Genomic DNA, 17123 nt, shown 5'->3' on the forward strand with positions numbered 1-17123 from the left:
GCTCTTCCAGGGAGCTCCCTAAGCCTTGAGTGGGTAGGGCTTGATTTGGTGCTGTGGCACACAGTTCTTACAGAGACTGCATTCAGTGACTCATACTTCTTTCATTTCTAAATATGTTTTAGACTTAAACTTGGCCAAAAGGCCAAGAAGCAATTAATCAGGTAAATAAGAGATGCATTTTTTTTTTTGAAGTCCCTAACTTGCTATTTTTAAATACTTTAGGAATATCCAACAAGCTGCCTTCCTTCCACTCCACTATCCAGGAGCTGCAAAAAAACTCCTTTAAATACAAGTCTGGCCATACATAATATTACCCTTATTGCATACCAGTGACTACTTCTGAGGACATGGCCTTGACTTTGAAGATAATGTAATTATTTTGGCATAATTTTCTATCCCACTGTGACTTGATCACTGGAGAGTTTTTCATGGAGAAATGCTGAATTATTACCAATTTTCAGTCAGGCGATACATATTTTCATTCTGATAAATAAATATGTTCTTAAAACACCAGAAACGTTTCCTCCCTCTTCCCTTTCCTTTTATGGTAAACCCATCATTTGCCTCCATCGAGACTCTCAATGATTAAGAGTCATCTTTAACCTACGGGCTCATGGGATCTTCAGCTCATTTTCTCGGCCTCCCCTGTCTTTGTTGTTTCTACTCTGTGAGCACTGACGTCCAACCTGGTCACCTTTTGCTCGGCACGTCCCCAGTGTCTCCGTGCTCCATTTCTGTCAGAGTAGAGCTCCTTTATAAGCTGTACCTTTAAATGCCTTTTATCTTTACAGCACTGACCTCCCCCATATTAGGAGGTACAGTTTTGTTTATCATGATTGCTGTGCTATTTCCAAAATAAATACTCACTTTGCAATATTTCTACAGGATTTTGAGACTCCTTAGCTAAGTCATACTCTGGAGCCTAGTTTATGCAAGCTTCTGAGTGAGGAACAATGTATTTTGTTTTATAAGACTACAAGAAAAACTTAGTATTTTATCTCCTTTTCATACTAAACAAGAATCACTGTTGCATTGTGATTTAGAGTACCAGTAATCCTGTACTTTAAAACCAAGAGATAATGGCTGTATTGGCTCCCTAACTTGCTAATACGGCAGAATCCTGGTGACTAAGTCTGACTCTAACCTTCACATTGTGGACCACACAGGTAAAAGACAGAGAACATTTTTCATTCATAATTGAAGTGGGACTAGTGAACCCAGTACTTAAAGACATGTACGTTTAAGTAAAAGTTAAACAGAAAGAAGCAAATGGCATATTTATTTGATGCTGTTGAAGTGGGCACACAGTGACGAAAGTTACAAAAGTTTTCAAGTAACATCTGTAAGGGAATACATTTTAAAATGGTTTTACATGTTAATTACTCTGGATAATTTCTGAACCCTGTTTAGCAGCAAGTCTCCTTTCTTGATGGTTTCTTGGTACTGCCAATTCTTGCTGTCAGGTCTATAAATAAAGGGAAAAAGAATGATTGAGCAGCCACAGGATTCCATGCCAAGAGGTAACCTGTGTGTACACAGGCACTTAAAATGTAGTAACAAGTCAGCAAGAACAAGGACAGGCAGCAGGTACCTGTTGGTCTCCACTATTTCATTCACTTTGTCGATTTTGCAGTGCAGTCTTCCAGCAGCAATAAACCTGGACAGTTCCCTGAGCGAGAAAAGAAAATCCGTTAGCTTTAGAAAAACACAACTCCGTTTTACAGGTGAGATCTCATTTTCCTCAAGCCTCACTATCAGATACACAGCAGTGACATGTTTGACTTGTTGCAGTCTTGAGTCATCTAGAATAAACCTGGTCCTATAAGGTATAAAAAATACATTATTAAAAAATATAATGCTCACAGGAAAGGTGGGACAGTTAAAGGGGTCAACAAGCCCTGCACTGGAAAAGCAGCCCCTTTACTTTGCAACAGTTTGGTTTCTTCCCCTCACTTCTTATGCTGTCCCAGAGCACAATGAAAAACAAAAGCTGCTTTGAACCCACTTGTCTGTCTGATGTACATACTACAGCAGCTCTGAAAGAAAGCCATGCCCATTGCAAGCATCTGGGATAAGATTCCTTTTATCCCAGGGAGAGCAACTGTAACCTCAGATTTCAGGATGCTGTGGCAGGGTGACTGCTTTCATGAGTCCCGGGCTACAGAAAAACTGACACTGACTCACACACACACACACACACACACACACACACACACACACACACACACACACACACACAGTATACAAAACAAAATTCATGATACAATTTAAAAATTCTTTGAATTTTTAATAATATGTAATAAACTGCCACATGAGAGGATGATCAGATTTAAATGAAAACAACTTAGTTCTAGCTGTAACTTTTCTATTCTGGAACGTGAACAAACCGTCAACCACACTGAAATAGTCTGTGCTACTTACTGAACAGCTCAGTTGTTTCCTAGGTTCCTTTACTGTGTAAGACACAGGATGTAACTGTTGCTCTCATGGTGAAAACTCTCCAATTGCACCGCACGGCACAGACTCAAGATCCAAGCTCTACACTACAAACTGTAAGGCACAGCCAGGCTAGAACTTAGCTCCTGTAACTACCTAAATGTGCTCCCATCCTTAAGGTGGATTTGCTATCTTTCCTTTTCTGCATAAGGAGATCTTCACATGGCTGACAATTCCCAAGTAGAGCAAGCTTCCCCTTCTTAGGCACGCTGTATCTAGGCAGACACTGTCTCTCTACACTCCTGTAGTGTTCACTTCAACAAAGTGCAGAGACATCTACAAGAGCACATGAACAGCTCAGTATTTGCTGAGTCAGCGATCCAGTCTTCAAGCCCCACATTTTGTACCAACCTGATGAAAACTGTTAACTTCAACATTATCAGAGGAAATGCCATAAATATAAATTATAACTCCAACATTATCAGAGGAAACAGCACTGAATCTAAAATATCAACTCTGCAGCCCCAATAAACTGGTGCAGTTAGTCAAGCAAAGTACTTCATACCATGCTTTGCTCATCTCACTGGAAACTGTCCTGAGGAAGGCAGACAAGGACAGATGCTCCTGTTAAAATAATACCTCAGACGTTTTCTTCCTTAAAACGGAGGGAAGCAGTGTAAATCCAGAAAATGTTGAAAATATACATTTAAAGGCAGTTTGGATGCATAAATTTGTTAAACTTACTGGTCAATGAATTCCACACCCACACCAAATGCTTCTGCCATATATCCAAGGGTTAATGACCTATACGATTCCAACAGCTGGCTGTACGCATGAATTCTCATTTCTCTTACATAGTATCGGTAATGAGGCGCAAAAAGCCAATCCTTTTTCATTTCCTGTTCCACGATTGCTACAATAAATAAGACAACAAATTACCACCCCCCTCTTACCCAAGGCATTAACCTCAGGAGCTTTGACCTCTACACATTTCTGTTCTTTCACACCATTCAACAACAGACAACAGCAAAGACAATGGAACTGTCACCAGATAATGGCATAACAACTGAGGAGCATTTTATATAATGAAGCAGAATTGTGTGACATGAATTTACAATTATAACAAACAGGAGGGACAGTGATAAAGCACAGTCACAAAATAAGCAATAAAAAGTGATGGCACCTATTATAAGAAAGTTTAAAGACAAGTTGATAATAAGGCTTATGTAGCAACAGGAGTCAGTTGATAACAATTGAAAAGTAAAGTCTATATAGGATATTAATGAGCAATCTATAGGAAAATAAATGATGTAAATACTTTATGCTTTTGCTCTGGTTACTAAACCATGATGCTAGATTACCAAGTTCTATGAAGAAAATGGCAGAGGCAACATGCTTGGGAAGCCCTCCCTGAGGCAGTGGCAGGAAAGAATTCTGAGAAATTGGCTAAGCAGAGAGCATATTAGACAGCAATGTTAGTGAGCACAGCCCCAAGGCAGGATAAATAGAACTAAGTTCATAAATAGACTACAAAAGCTTACGGGGTAGAGACAAGGGAACAAGGGTACTGGGTACTGTGTTTGCAGTTAGTTTATGAGTGAAGACTGGCAAACATGCTGGGACACTGCTCTACAGGATCTGCCCACCAGACTCAAAGATACCAAGGAGGCATCAGGCATGGCTGAAGCATCTAATGAGGTAGGTTAGCACTAGAACTAGGAATCTTGGCTGCACAGCCATCCAGATATATTACCAAAAAGACAAGACAAGGCACGGGCAACCTAAAGCACTCAATCACTTAAGAGGTCTGACGGAAGGGAAGGCCCACAGACATCATCAGTATATTGCAATGGGGCACAGCAAACAAAACTGAAAACAGGGATGTCCAGTGACCATGAGACAGGATGAGAGGGAGTGGCTACTAAATCCCGTCTCTTCTCAAGCTGCCAAGCTATAAAATGTGGAGATGGGAACTTGCAGGTACTGTGAACTGGCAGTGTCCCTAGGGCAGCATGGTCAAGGTGTACTGACAGTGTCTTAGACTAAGAGTGCTGCCTCCATGTTCAAAACAGGATGACTTTTATAAGGCTGCACTGAAATCTTAGAAACTGTCAATCAGTAGATAACAGTCCAGGGACACAGTTCACTCAGTATCCCTTTGACAGCTGGAAGCTCTAAGGAGCTTCACTTGGGTGAAACTATGTACTGAGTCTATGAGAGCTGTTTACAACCAGTTGACGACAACAGCCTACTATTGGTATAGTGACATAAAAAGTTCTTCACGCTACAGTGTGACAAGAAAAAGCAGGTTGGAGAGCAGGACATAGACTATACCTACAATACAGAGATGTGAATGAGTACTTTTTGATACCTGTGAAGGATATCTAGAAACTTGGTAACTGCTGCCTGAAGAGGAACCCTTGCAACACCACACCATGTTAGTGAACACTGTTTGCTGGTTTATAGGACCATTAGAAAGTTGTCTAGTGTATAACTGTTTTTAGTTGGTAAAGTACCCAGAAGGATGGTGTAGATAAAGGTGTGTGGTTTGGAAGTGGGTGAGAGACAATGCTTTCCACGTGCGGTTATACTCACTCTAGAAACAACCACACAGTACCTGGCAGAGTGAGGATTCTATTCTCGTTTCAGCTGAAGTATTTTAAACACACTGGTCTATGAATACTTACAGAATTGCATAAAACCCAACAAGCCTTACATGGCTCATGAATGCAAATAAAAGACACAAGTTTTTTTCATTTCAATCACTTGGGAAACATACAGATTTACTAAATGTAAAACCTTCCACTTGGGACGATAGATGAAACTATATGAATAACTATATATAAACTGTGAATAAAAGGTTGAAGAGTGGGGGGAGTGGGACGGGCTGCTGAAGTCACTCACTTACCTCACTGGAAAGAAAGGTAACACACCACCCTATGAAGGTAACAGTATCACTTGCTGTCCTATTTTTTACAAAGACCTCTTTAAACAAGTCATTTTTTAAAAATCTATAGCATAAACAAGACAATACATCAATGTATGTTAGGTACTTGAGTAAGTTTTAGGGAAATAATTTGGGAAGGATGCCTCTTATCATCTCAGTGACTAGTAGCAAACCAAATAGCCAGGAGGGAACATAGTCCACCTAAAGAAGTAAATTGATGTACACGGGCTCTGTAAACTATTTACAAAAGAACACAAGCATTTTCCACAGACTATGTTCTCAATTCACAGACCTAAAAAAAAATCTTTGAATGCAGCGATGGTTTATTACATCCTTCACACACTGAAACACCTAATATTCAACTATCTGCTCACAGCCTTATTCCTAAATACTAAAGCTCAGGCCGGGCAAACCCCCACACAAAGGGCGAGACCACAGAGCTCTTTGCCATACTTTTTTTTTTCTCTTGTTTTAGGCTCTACTTTTAGAAACAGAAAACTCAAGCCAGAAAGCTAGTGCAGCAGGTAGAGGCATCTACTGCCAAGCCTGATGATGACCTGAGTTCAATCCCCACGATCCACACGATGGAAGAGAAGCAACCCTGAAAGCTGTCCTTTGACTCCAACATATGCATCAAACACACACACATCATTTTCACATTTGGGGATTTATAAAATACTCCAGGTTTGCTGACCTTAACCCAGCACAAAGGTAGAACCCACGTAAAGACCTACAGCAGTTCTCAAGACACTGTATCTCTTACTGGTGACAACTCAGCTGTACTATGTACCCACAGGACCAGAAGATGAAGTCAGATAACTGATCCTTACCTAAGGACTGGAAGAAAACTGAGTAACAGCATTCATAGAGAGAGAACAGGTACTGCCGAACTGCCGGGAGACTGTGCAGCACTTCAAGAATCTCTGCCCCTTTAATGACCTAGGTATTACAGTAAAATCAACAACAACACCAAAATGAACATTTCAATGATTTTTGTGTATTTAAGTTAGGAAAGCATGAAACAGTCTTTAAAAGAATATTAAGGGTTTCTTTACCTTTTCCCTGAGATCGGGTCTTTCTAAGGCAATCATACTGACGTAAACCGTGTAAGTCACAAAGGTCTTGTAATCCATGAGCTCATAGGATGTAAATGTGGAAACGGTGTCGAGAAAGAGCTCTGCTGCCTGTTTGAAGTCACGGATAGCCACACAATACAGACCTTGGTACACTTTCAGCCTGTTTCGCCTGTCCCAGTCTCCGCCTTCCTCTATTAGGCTAGCAAATAAAACACACAAAAAACAGATGATACTAATTCTTAGTTTTTTTTTTTAAGAAAATAAATGTAAAGCATTTCATTCCATAAATATGTCAACCATCTGACCAAATTCCACAGTTGTAAGCAAAAGAAAATGGGGAAACATGGGCCTACCAACTTACTATTAACAGCCCATAACCTCCAGGGTCATATATCCACTGCTAACTTTACCTTTTGGCCTTTTCTGTGTTTCGAGTGATGAGGTCATTATCCATGTAAAAGAGTCCGATCCTTAGGAGATAGAATACAATATCTAGTCGGTGACCCAGGGCCACAGTCTTGTCATATGTCTTGCGAAAGGCTGTCAGAGCTCCCTCCTGTCACATTCAAGACCAAAGGGGTGAAAATACACAATTTAGCAAAGCCATCGTTTCCTCAACTTCTCTGAGAGTGGTTGGCAACACAGAAAGAGCTAAGGTGAGACGGCAGTGAAAGGATTACTGCTGAGCTGGGGGTGTCTTTAGCTAAGGAAAGTGTAGACAATTCTGAAGACAATATAGGAAAGGCAGATAGAGATGTTTCTGCCTGTAACAATACTACTTCCAATAAATTCACTATAAGTTCTTAATCATAGAAGAGGCTCGTGTCATTGGTTAGACCACTGACTTGATGAATATGCAATCTCAATTTTGAGATAAAGTGATTCCACTGCTTTGCAAGAACACTGATAAAAATCACATTTATACTTGGTGCTTCTTCAGACCTTGACTCGTTAGTATGCTTCACAATTACTAGTCACACTTCATAAACGTATAAAAGAAATTGTCTGAACAGTGGGTGTGTCTAGTACCCAGACCTGGGAATGCAATATTGTTCTTTAAGCGTACCAGGGATTTGGGGAAAAATGGATGACTGCAAGTTTGCAGAGTGAAGTCAAATGGCAGGTGAGTTTATGCCATCATGTATCAAAAATAAAGGTAATCATGAGTTTGAGTTAAAAGATAACAAGATTGTTTAAAAGGGACCTCCATTAACATCTGCAATGAACTAAGCGCCAAAAACTTGATGATAAATGTAAATAAAAATAGAACCACTGCAACCATTAAACATTTAGAAACAGTCAATAAGAGATAAAAACTAAACTTTCTTTTGGGGAAAATGCTGTGAATCAACATAGAAGGAATATAGCATTAACACATAAGTGCAATCACCAGATCCTGACTAAGCCACACTGATTAAATTTAAGACCTGAGATAAAACCTTCAAGTCAATCTGTCATGTGCACGCGCGTGCACACACACACACACACACACACACACACACACACACGAACACACACAGAACACTCTTCAAACTGAACAATACTCAGGGTGTTTCCCCCTGTATTTCTAAGTTTTTAAAATGACTACTATTAAATTTGTAATTTAAGTTTTAAATTAAAATTCAGCAGTTTACAGTTTAGGCCCTTCCTTTGGGCTAGTGCAGTTCTAAACTCTCTCCCTGTATCTTTTATCACCATTAGGTAGAAACACATCATCCTATTTTACATGAGAAAACTGAAGCTTTGGTCAATAATGACTGCTCAGGCTGGAAATATAGCCCAGGCCATCTGATCTAAGAGCTCACACTATTTTTAAATCTTCGAACCATGTCACCCTATATCCAAATGCTAAAGAGTAGATACAACACCAGGATTATATAGAACAAATGGCCACACTCTCCCAGCAATTTCACCTCAGACTAAACGGTACCCTAAAGAAACACTGGTGTATATGGGCAGTGGTGGCACACACCTTTAAATCCCAGAGCTTGGGAGGCAGAAACAGGCAGATTTCTGTGTTGGAGGCCAGCCAGGTCTCCAGAATTAGTTCCAAGACAGCTAGGGCTACACAAAGAATCCTATCTCAAAACTAACAGAAACGGGAAAAAAACCCACCAGCATATATACACAAGGAGACATAGCAACATGTTTTCCAACACTGCAATTTGTTTAAGAAAAATCAACTATTATAGCTCTTAAAGCAAAACCAGCTGAAGGAATTTGTGCACCCCCTCCAGCTGGAGAGACAACCGACTCAAACAGCAGACGCCCTAGTGGTGAGTTGAGTCAGAATGTTAACAAAGTTCTCTCCGGTGCGACTGTGGATCAGTGATCTCATGCACACAAATATACGGTCACGTTATTTCCACAAGACCGACACACACAAGTGCATAACTGCATAAAGAGCTATGTGAGTTGATTATTTCTCAAGGTATAGGACAAAGGAAAGCCAAGCCACTGCAGGCCCTGAATGGTAAGTATTGCTAGTGTAAATCCGTTTACATTGATTTTATGTCTATGACTATCCTGCCTAAATGTACGTCTGTGCATGACGGTGCTTGCCTCATAGGCTCTAGCAGAGGTCAGAAGCAGGTACTGGACCCTCCAGAACTAGGATCAGAGGACTGCAAGCTGTTATATGGAGCCTGTGAATCACACTGGGTTCTCTTTGAGAACAACCAACACTCTCAACCCCTGAGCCATCACTCCAGCCTCTTACTGTAAACCTTTAAAAATGTATAATAAATACTTCCCAACCAAACAAGTGAACTGCTGAGAATGACCCCAATGTTGTGAACGGGGCGAAACCTCTGTGCCATTGTTATGTTCTGAAGAAATATTTTTATTTCTTCAAGTATGTGTATATGTGTCTAGGGGCATGTGAACATGAATGCAGATGTCCTTGGAGGATAGAGACATCAGATATCTGGGAGCTGGTGTTGTGAACCTCTTGATGTGGGTGGTGGGAACTAAACTCAGGTCCTCTCCAAGATAATCTGCCATATACTCTTAAACCACTGAGCCATCTCTCCCTAGCCTCATGGTTATTTGTTTTTAATGACACAGAAATGAAGACTAATACACACCTTGCTACTGTTAAAAGCAGGGAATTGGATGTTGCAACATTATTATGCTGTCTTTGTGCTGACTCTTCAATACAGGTAAATATGATTATCTTTCTACTTAAAAAAGACTCATTTCTCCAGTGAGATATTACTCATTTGCACTGAGGTACAATATTGGTGTCTATACCTCTAGAAAAGCAGGAGCAGCTCTCCACTAACCCTGCCACCTATCCAGAGAGGACAGCATCTCCACTGACCTTGTCACCTATCAGACAGAGGTACTCTGCTTTTGCCATCATTGCATCTCGAATTTCACTTTCTCCCAGATTCTTCTCTGCATCCTCCAACTCCTCATCCAAACGTTTCAACTCTTCTTCATTTGCTTTCTTCATTTTACTGAGAAGGTCCACGTCCATCTGCCAGTCGAGGGATTTACACAAAGCTTCATAATAAGGAGCCATATCTAAAAGCCACAGATCACGCACTATGAGGTCACTTGCTAGTGTCAGCTTGCTTTTTTCCCACCCCATCAAATGTCAGGTAGCAGGCGCCTACCAACTGTGAGCCTGCTAAGTACACTCTAAGTACTTAGTACAGCTAAGGTTTTGAAGCTGGGAGGCCTGCTTGAGAACCAATCTTAGTAGGGTTGAACACTACTAAGGCTACGGGGAGGGGAAATTCTACGTTTGCTCTGGTCGGCTCCTGTTCCAAAGGAGTCCTCATGTCAGAGAAAGAACACTTATTCGACGTGTACTGCTAGGGACAGAACCCTAATTGCCCCTTGGCAGAGAGTGAAACACTGACAGACATACTGTCAAGACTAACGCCGCGGAGCCTTTGCTGGGAGTCTAACCGCAACAAGCACCCGAGGCTTCCCCGAACAACTCGTGGCGGCGGAACCCACTAAGGCAAGCCCCTCTCGGCTCCAGGAGGGATCCCTGGGGTTCTCCAAAATGCCCCAATGGGAGACGCCCAGCCAGGCACCCGGACCGCCCCAGCCTAGGCCGCTGACTCGGCGCTCGTGGGCCTCACTGTTTTCCCGGACGGCCGCCATCAGCTCCTCGCGCACCGCCACGTCCCCGCGATGCTCCGGCAGGCTAAGCAGAAAGCGCAGCTGCGCGATGCGCAGATCGGGGTTCTTGGGCAGACCCTCTTCCTCCAGGTTTTCGAGCGGCATGGCTACGACGCAAGAGAAAGCTGAGAGAACCGAGCGCTGCCCCGGGCCACCGGCGGAAGCAGGAGGAGTCGTCGCAGGCGCCCGTAGCCGCCAGCCTGACTTCCGGTCGCGTCTCTGTCTCCGCCGCCTGCAGCGTCCCCTGCTGGACACAGGCAGGAGCACCTGGCGCTGTCTGAGCCTTTTCTTTAGGTCCCTCTGAGGTCAGAGTTGGACCCAACTTTGATTTCTTGAGTATCTTTTTTGTTTCCTTTTTAGCTATTTTACTTTTGTTACATTTGCAACGTATAGGATCTGGAAACCCCCTAACAGTTTGAAAATATAATACAGATGAGAAAAACAATAAAAATAGTTTTCCAGGGCCATCTTTGTCTTAATACACTTGCACTAGGATGGAATTCTTTTGGTACAGATTGTAGGCAAGCAGAAGTGACCAGCTAAGGTTACAAAACAGCTACATGACAAAGGCCTGTGTAAAACCCGTTTTCTTTACGTCTAAAATCCAATTCTTCCCTGTTCTAAGAAAAGGGTACCCCATATTTCCTAGTATTCAATGATTTACATTGTGTGTGTGTGTGTGTGTGTGTGTGTGTGTGTGTGTGTGCGTGCGTGTGCATGTGCGTGTGCATGTGCGTGTGTGTGTGCACGTGTTGGAGGAGTCTTCAGAGTGGGTAATGGTTATATAGACCCTACTGTGGTGTAACAATGAGAAATGTCTCACCGAGGTACAGTATTTGAATACATGGTCCGCACTGGTGGTGCTTTTTGGACACATTAAGGAAGCGTCAGAAGGTATAAGCCGTGCTGTGGGAAGAAGCTGGGGAACTTTGAGAGTTTCTGGTCTCACCCTGTTTCTAATTCTTTCTCGGTTCTCTGTGTGATTGAAGATGTGGTCTCCCAGGTTCTTGTTCCAGCCTACTGTTTCCGTGCTCCCGCCACTGTTGAGGGCTCTCAGAAAGTGCAAGCCAAACAAAACTCATAAGCTACGTTTGGTCATGGTACTTTCTCAGAGCAAGAAAAAGTAAAACACCCACTGCATGGGCTTGCTCTCCTTTGCTTTTATCGGGTCCTGCAATTGTGATGACCGCAAATGGAGTTAGCATGCTGGTGGAGGGTTTGTTCACATGTGATCGGTACATGTAAGACATTAGTGAATGTCTTAATGCTGGAGCCACTGTTGTCTAGTTCAGACATGCTGCTTGCCCCTGGTGTCAGCCCACAACACACTCCCAGTTCTTTTGGCTTTCTGGTCCAGGACAGCAAGGTCAAGACTCGGGTAACTGTTAATCTCACAGGAGGACAGATCCCTTCCAGAATAAGATTCCAGTTGTCTGGTTTGGTGGTGGCCTATAGCATCTATGTCTTTGGGAATTAGCCGATGAACTCTTATTTGGATTGGGTGTTTAATGTGTGTGGTTCTTTTTATTCTAACTTCTGATTTCCTGTCTTACACACTGGAAAACATTTTTCACATTTGGTAGGCTGTCTCTTTGCTGATGGATTGCTTTGGTGTATAGAAGCTTTTCAATTTCATGAAGTCATACTTGGCAGTTTGGGGGAGTAATTTTCTCTAAGTCCTTGCCTATGTTCGAATTATTTCACTTATAATTTTCTCTAGCAGTTTCAAAACTCTGGGTCTTATATTTATTCCTTTGCTCCATCTGAGTTGATTTTAAACAGGGTAAGAGATACATATCTAGTTTCATTCTTATACATGCATACATCCAGTTTTCCAAGAAAATTTTTTTAGAAGATGCTGTCTTTTTATAATGAATGCTTTTGACACCTTTATTCAAAACGTCAATGGTTGTAACTGTCTGAATTTACTCCAGGGTCCTATATTTTAGGACTAGAATTATGTAATCCACTAGATTACTTAAATGATTGGTGCCAGTACCTGTTCTTCTTACTATGTGTCTGTAGTATAGTATACTTTTGATATCCTGTTTCTCATTAGGATTTCTTTGGCTATGTATGGCCCTTAGTGTTCCTGCCTATAATTTAGACTTTTTTTTTTCCTACTAGAAATGTCATTGAAATATTGAAGGATTCATTCTGTGCTTTGACCAAAGAAAAGTAAGGATCCAGAACCTTGTGTGTGTGTGTGTGTGTGTGTGTGTGTGTGTGTGTGTGTGTGAGAGAGAGAGAGAGAGAGAGAGAGAAATATAGTATCCTTCATTTCTTCATTCCTCAGGATTTACTAACAAAAGTTCTGTTTCTTTTGTTCTTTCTTGTACTAAAAAACAAGTTGGAGTAAAAAAAATTACTGGGTTTAAGTCTTCGATTCTTTATATTTGAAGTCTGTTGGGCAAGGCAGGTGATGGCTTTTCTAAGTATTTAGTTTCTCAGTCTGTAGAATGAAGATCATTAATTCTTGCTTCTGCCTTTCTTGGTGTGACCGTGAAAGTCAGGCACGTGTGAATGTTTCTGACAATCTGGAAACTCATTGCTGCCAGTTACCACTGATTCTGAGACAGCAGAGAAAAAATGTTCTCAAGATGAACCGGCCAATATGGAGAGCACTTTGCAGATGAGAAATTAGCTGCAGTAATCTATCTAAGATTAAAAATGTTCTTGCAGGAATAGAAACATCTTAAGCTTTAGGCTTTAAATTATTCTCAAAATAACCACATGACTAAGTACTTTTAATGAAGATGAGACACAAGATTAGCTGCTAAAATTCATAGAGCTCAAATATGGATTTGAACCCAGGCACATATCCCTAATCTCCTGTGACTGCCATTTAGGATGTACTGCACACCTGGAAGTCTCTCCCGGAGACTTCTCACGTGTGTCTGTAATTGTTCTCAGACAGCAGGTGTGAGCATTACTTTAAAAGAACTGTTCTAAGTAGATTTTCCCCATGATAGGTCATGACTTCCTTCTGTTCTGGAAAGTCTACTTGACCAACACGTACAAGACGGAAACATTTTGTGTCACTGGGCACCCCTCGGTTTCACTGTGTAAGGTGAACACTCACCGCAGTAGCTCTTTGTTCGCTGTACTTCTGTATTCAGACTTTATGAGCCAGAGATTTAAATGCACTCTTTGTTTTGTTGAAGGCCGCGCTGTCTCACACATAGAGACTGTAAAGGCATTGCCCAGCAGCCGGGAACTGAGTAACTACTGAGAAACCTGCATAACCTTTTGTCTTTGTTTTAACGGCAAGTTGTGTTTGCATAGAAAGTAATTGTTTTGTAGAAATATGATAATTTTCAAAGTAGTGTATAATGACACTGATTACTATACTTTAAAATTTTTGTTACATTCCACTCTGTAAATATTCTCAAAACTTTATAATAAAACACACTTTATATTAAAAAGTGATATTGGATGGAAGTAATAAATTATTTTTTATCAATACACAACACCCAACCCTGCTATTCTGTGGGAGGGGATTTTCCTGCCTCAAGGCCCAAGGACAGGATAGAAGAGACTCTTACATTCATGAGCAGAGAGCCTGGTGGGTAAGGGCCAGTTAAGGCTGTTGGGGGAGCCACAGGGATACTAGACAGAGGGCACGGGCTTCTCAGGAGCCTTTAGTCCACTTCTTCCATGTGAAAGGCTTCCTCATCACCTTCCAGTCGGCAGATCTTATCAGGAACCAGAATACTGGGCTCTTCTGCAGTGACCCGATCATCATCAATGCCCAGGCCTAATTTAATCATGTGGTAGATGGGGTTGGAGTGGGTTTGGGGATCCTCGAGTGAGAAACCAGAGGAGAGCAGAGCCCTCTCAAACAGCAACACCACCAGGTCCTTAACAGCTTTGTCGTTTTTGTCTGCCTCAGCCTTCTGCCACAGGGTCTCCACAATGGGGTGGTCGGGGTTGATCTCTAGGTGTTTCTTGGCCATCATGTAGCCCGTTGTAGACCTGTCTCACAGTGCCCGGGTCTTCATGATCCGTTCCATGTTGGCTGTCCAGCCATAGGTGCTTGTCACAGTGCAGCAGGGTGAAGACACAAGCCTATTGGAGAGTGTCACTTTTTCAATTTTCTTGCCCAAAATCTCCTTCATAAACTTGCAGAGATTCTCAAACTTTGCCTTGCTCTCTTCCATTTTCTTCTTCTCTTCCTCATCCTCAGGTAGCTCTAGGCCTCCTTAGTCACTGAGACCAGGCTCTTTCCATCAGATTCCTTGAGCTGCTACACTCAGTACTCATCAATAGGCTCAGTCCGATACACCACCTCACAGCCCCGTTTCCGCACACGCGCCACAAAGGCAGAGTTGGCCACTTGCTCTTTGCTCTCACCTGTAGGGAGCCGTTTGTGCCACACCCAAACATGGCGCCGGCTTCCCGCCGAGAACTCAGCAAACAGAGCTGTTGCCCAGCCAAGAGACTTAATGCGCATGCGCCACATACGTCATAGCTCGCTCCCGGGGCACGTGATTGAGCTACAGGAGGATGCACCAATCAGGTAGCAACACAAGTCTCTTAGGCATATATAGCAGTGCATTTTCTCCCCCATGTGAGAGAAGAAGAAGAGAAGAGGAAGACAGTGGAGAGATTGCGAGACCCCACATGGAGGGATGGCGGAGAGGTACCACGTGGAGAGAAACCCGATAGGAGAGGTTGCGGGAGGTCCCGCGTGGACAGAGACTGGACAGAGAGATCGCTCGTGGGGGACTGCGCGTGAGAGGTCGCCTAGACAGTAGAACCAGGTAGGGAGTCCCCGGCTCAGAGAGAAGTTTCCTGCTCAAGAAGCCCCCTGCTCAAAGTGCTGGACAATAAAGGTTATTCGCAGAAGAATCTGTTTGTTTGTTGCACGCCTGTTCCTAGCGGCGGGAAGCGTGGGCACGTGACACTCACCAATGATATAGTAGATGGACTTCTGGGTCTTCTTCATGTGAGACACAGACTCTGACAGGGACATCACCTCATCTCCAGACTGAGGGGTATGATAGCGAAGGAGCTCAGAGAGGTGGCGACAGTAGTGGAAACTTCAAGGATTCCAAGCTTTAAATTTGTGGAGAACACCTCATAACATTTCTTGTAATTCTTTTTGTCTTCAGCCAACTCAGAGAAGAGCTCAAGGCACATCTTCACAATGATTTTTCGGATGACTTCCAGGATCTTGCTCTGCTGGAGCATTTCTCGGAAGATGTTTGGGGCAGATCCTCAAAATCAGGTATTAGCTGAACATGATGAACATACAACAGACATATAATTTGATGTTGTTGTTCTTCTTGTTGTTATCACAGAGGTCAAAGGGCATTCACCAGGGAATGAAGAGCAATGCCCTGAATTCCAACTTACCTTCTACAGAGGAATGCTTGACTGCCAAGTGATCTTCCCAATCATTCATAAGGCTCTTGTAGAATTCACCATATTCCTCTTGAGTGATGTCATCTAGATTTTTGGTGCAGATAGGCTTCTTATTCTGCTCTTCTCAGTCAATGTACTTCTTGATCTTTTTTTTGTTTTCTTTTTCTCATCTTTGCTTTTGTCATCCTCTTTGTCAGATCCCACATCCTTAACCTTAGGCTTCTTCTCATCTTCCTTATCTTCCTTCTCTTTCTCACCTTTCTCTTCCTCTGCCTCATCATCAATGAACTCATTCTCTCATTCCCTCTCCATGTAGAGGGTCATGGGATAGCCTAAGAACTGTGAATGTTTCCTCACCACTTCCTTGATCTTTCTCTAAGTACTTCTCATCTTTGAGGTGAAGGATCACTTTGGTACCTTGGCCCAAATGATGGTTTGCATGAATGGTGAAGGATCTACCAGCAGAAGACTCCCAGGCACACTGCTCATCATTGTTGTGCTTTGTGATCAGAACCACTTTCTCTGCTACTAGATAAGTTGAGTAGAACCCGACACAAAACTGCCCAATCATGAAGATGTCTGCACCAGCCTGGAGAGCCTCCATGAACGCCTTTATACCAGACTTAGCAACAGTTCTCAAGTTATTTATGAGGACAGCCTTGGTCATGCCAATTCCTGTGTCCACCAAAGTCAGTGTGCCCTCCTAAGGGTTGGAGATGGTGTAAATTTTCAGCTTTTTTCTATTGTCCAACTTGGAAGGGTCCATTAGACTCTCATACTAAAACTTTTTTAGGGCATCAGAAGCATTAGAGATCAACTCTCAGAGGAAAATCTCCTTGTTTGAGTAGAAAGTATTGATGATGAGGGACATGACCAAAGGTTATGGAATTGGAAATGTTAGATCACTGAGGGTGTTGGGGCTCAACCACTGTTCCATGAGTCCTGGGTAATTGTAAAGGTTAAGGGGGAAAACCATAGACTTTCTGGTGAACATAGGGGTAAAAATTCTGTTTTGAAACAATTGCTAGGGCCATTGTCAAATCGAAAAACATGGGTGCAAGGGGCAGCCAGCACTTAGCCCTCTCCATGGACTATCTGAAGAAAGGTGGATTTGAGAGTGGAATGGATAACTCACTCATTTATGGTCATCTCAGGTGCCC

At 42.5% G+C, this 17123-nt stretch overlaps 1 protein-coding gene and 1 pseudogene across 2 annotated transcripts; both read right to left on the minus strand.

The window, feature by feature from the left end:
- Nucleotides 1–1251: 1251 nt before the first annotated feature.
- On the minus strand, nt 1252–10776 carry PSMD6 (proteasome 26S subunit, non-ATPase 6). The gene is made up of 8 exons (XM_080926221.1): nt 10557–10776; nt 9782–9987; nt 6870–7015; nt 6439–6658; nt 6214–6322; nt 3181–3349; nt 1592–1669; nt 1252–1465 (listed from the first exon to the last, which is right to left on the minus strand). Exons 1-8 carry the CDS (start codon nt 10699–10701, stop codon nt 1369–1371), a joined length of 1170 nt encoding a protein of 389 aa, XP_080782347.1. The 5' UTR covers nt 10702–10776; the 3' UTR covers nt 1252–1368.
- A 3461-nt stretch (nt 10777–14237) lies between these two features.
- Nucleotides 14238–16834, minus strand: LOC308428259 (heat shock protein HSP 90-beta-like; annotated as a pseudogene). Its single transcript has 2 exons — nt 15508–16834; nt 14238–14949 (listed from the first exon to the last, which is right to left on the minus strand). The product of its transcript is annotated as a heat shock protein HSP 90-beta-like (transcript).
- Nucleotides 16835–17123: the final 289 nt, after the last annotated feature.

The sequence above is a fragment of the Micromys minutus genome, assembly GCF_963924665.1.
Source record: "Micromys minutus genome assembly, chromosome: 12".
In the NCBI taxonomy this organism is placed as follows: Eukaryota; Metazoa; Chordata; class Mammalia; order Rodentia; family Muridae; genus Micromys; species Micromys minutus.

Excerpts from the sequence above, each read along its gene's own strand:
- PSMD6 (XM_080926221.1), bottom strand. The coding sequence starts at position 10,701 with ATGCCGCTCGAAAACCTGGAGGAAGAGGGTCTGCCCAAGAACCCCGAT. Across the intron at positions 6,659-6,869 it reads AACACAGAAAAGGCCAAAAG|CCTAATAGAGGAAGGCGGAG; the intron begins GTAAAGTTAGCA and ends TTTATTTGCTAG. Across the intron at positions 1,466-1,591 it reads GAAATAGTGGAGACCAACAG|ACCTGACAGCAAGAATTGGC; the intron begins GTACCTGCTGCC and ends CTTTATTTATAG.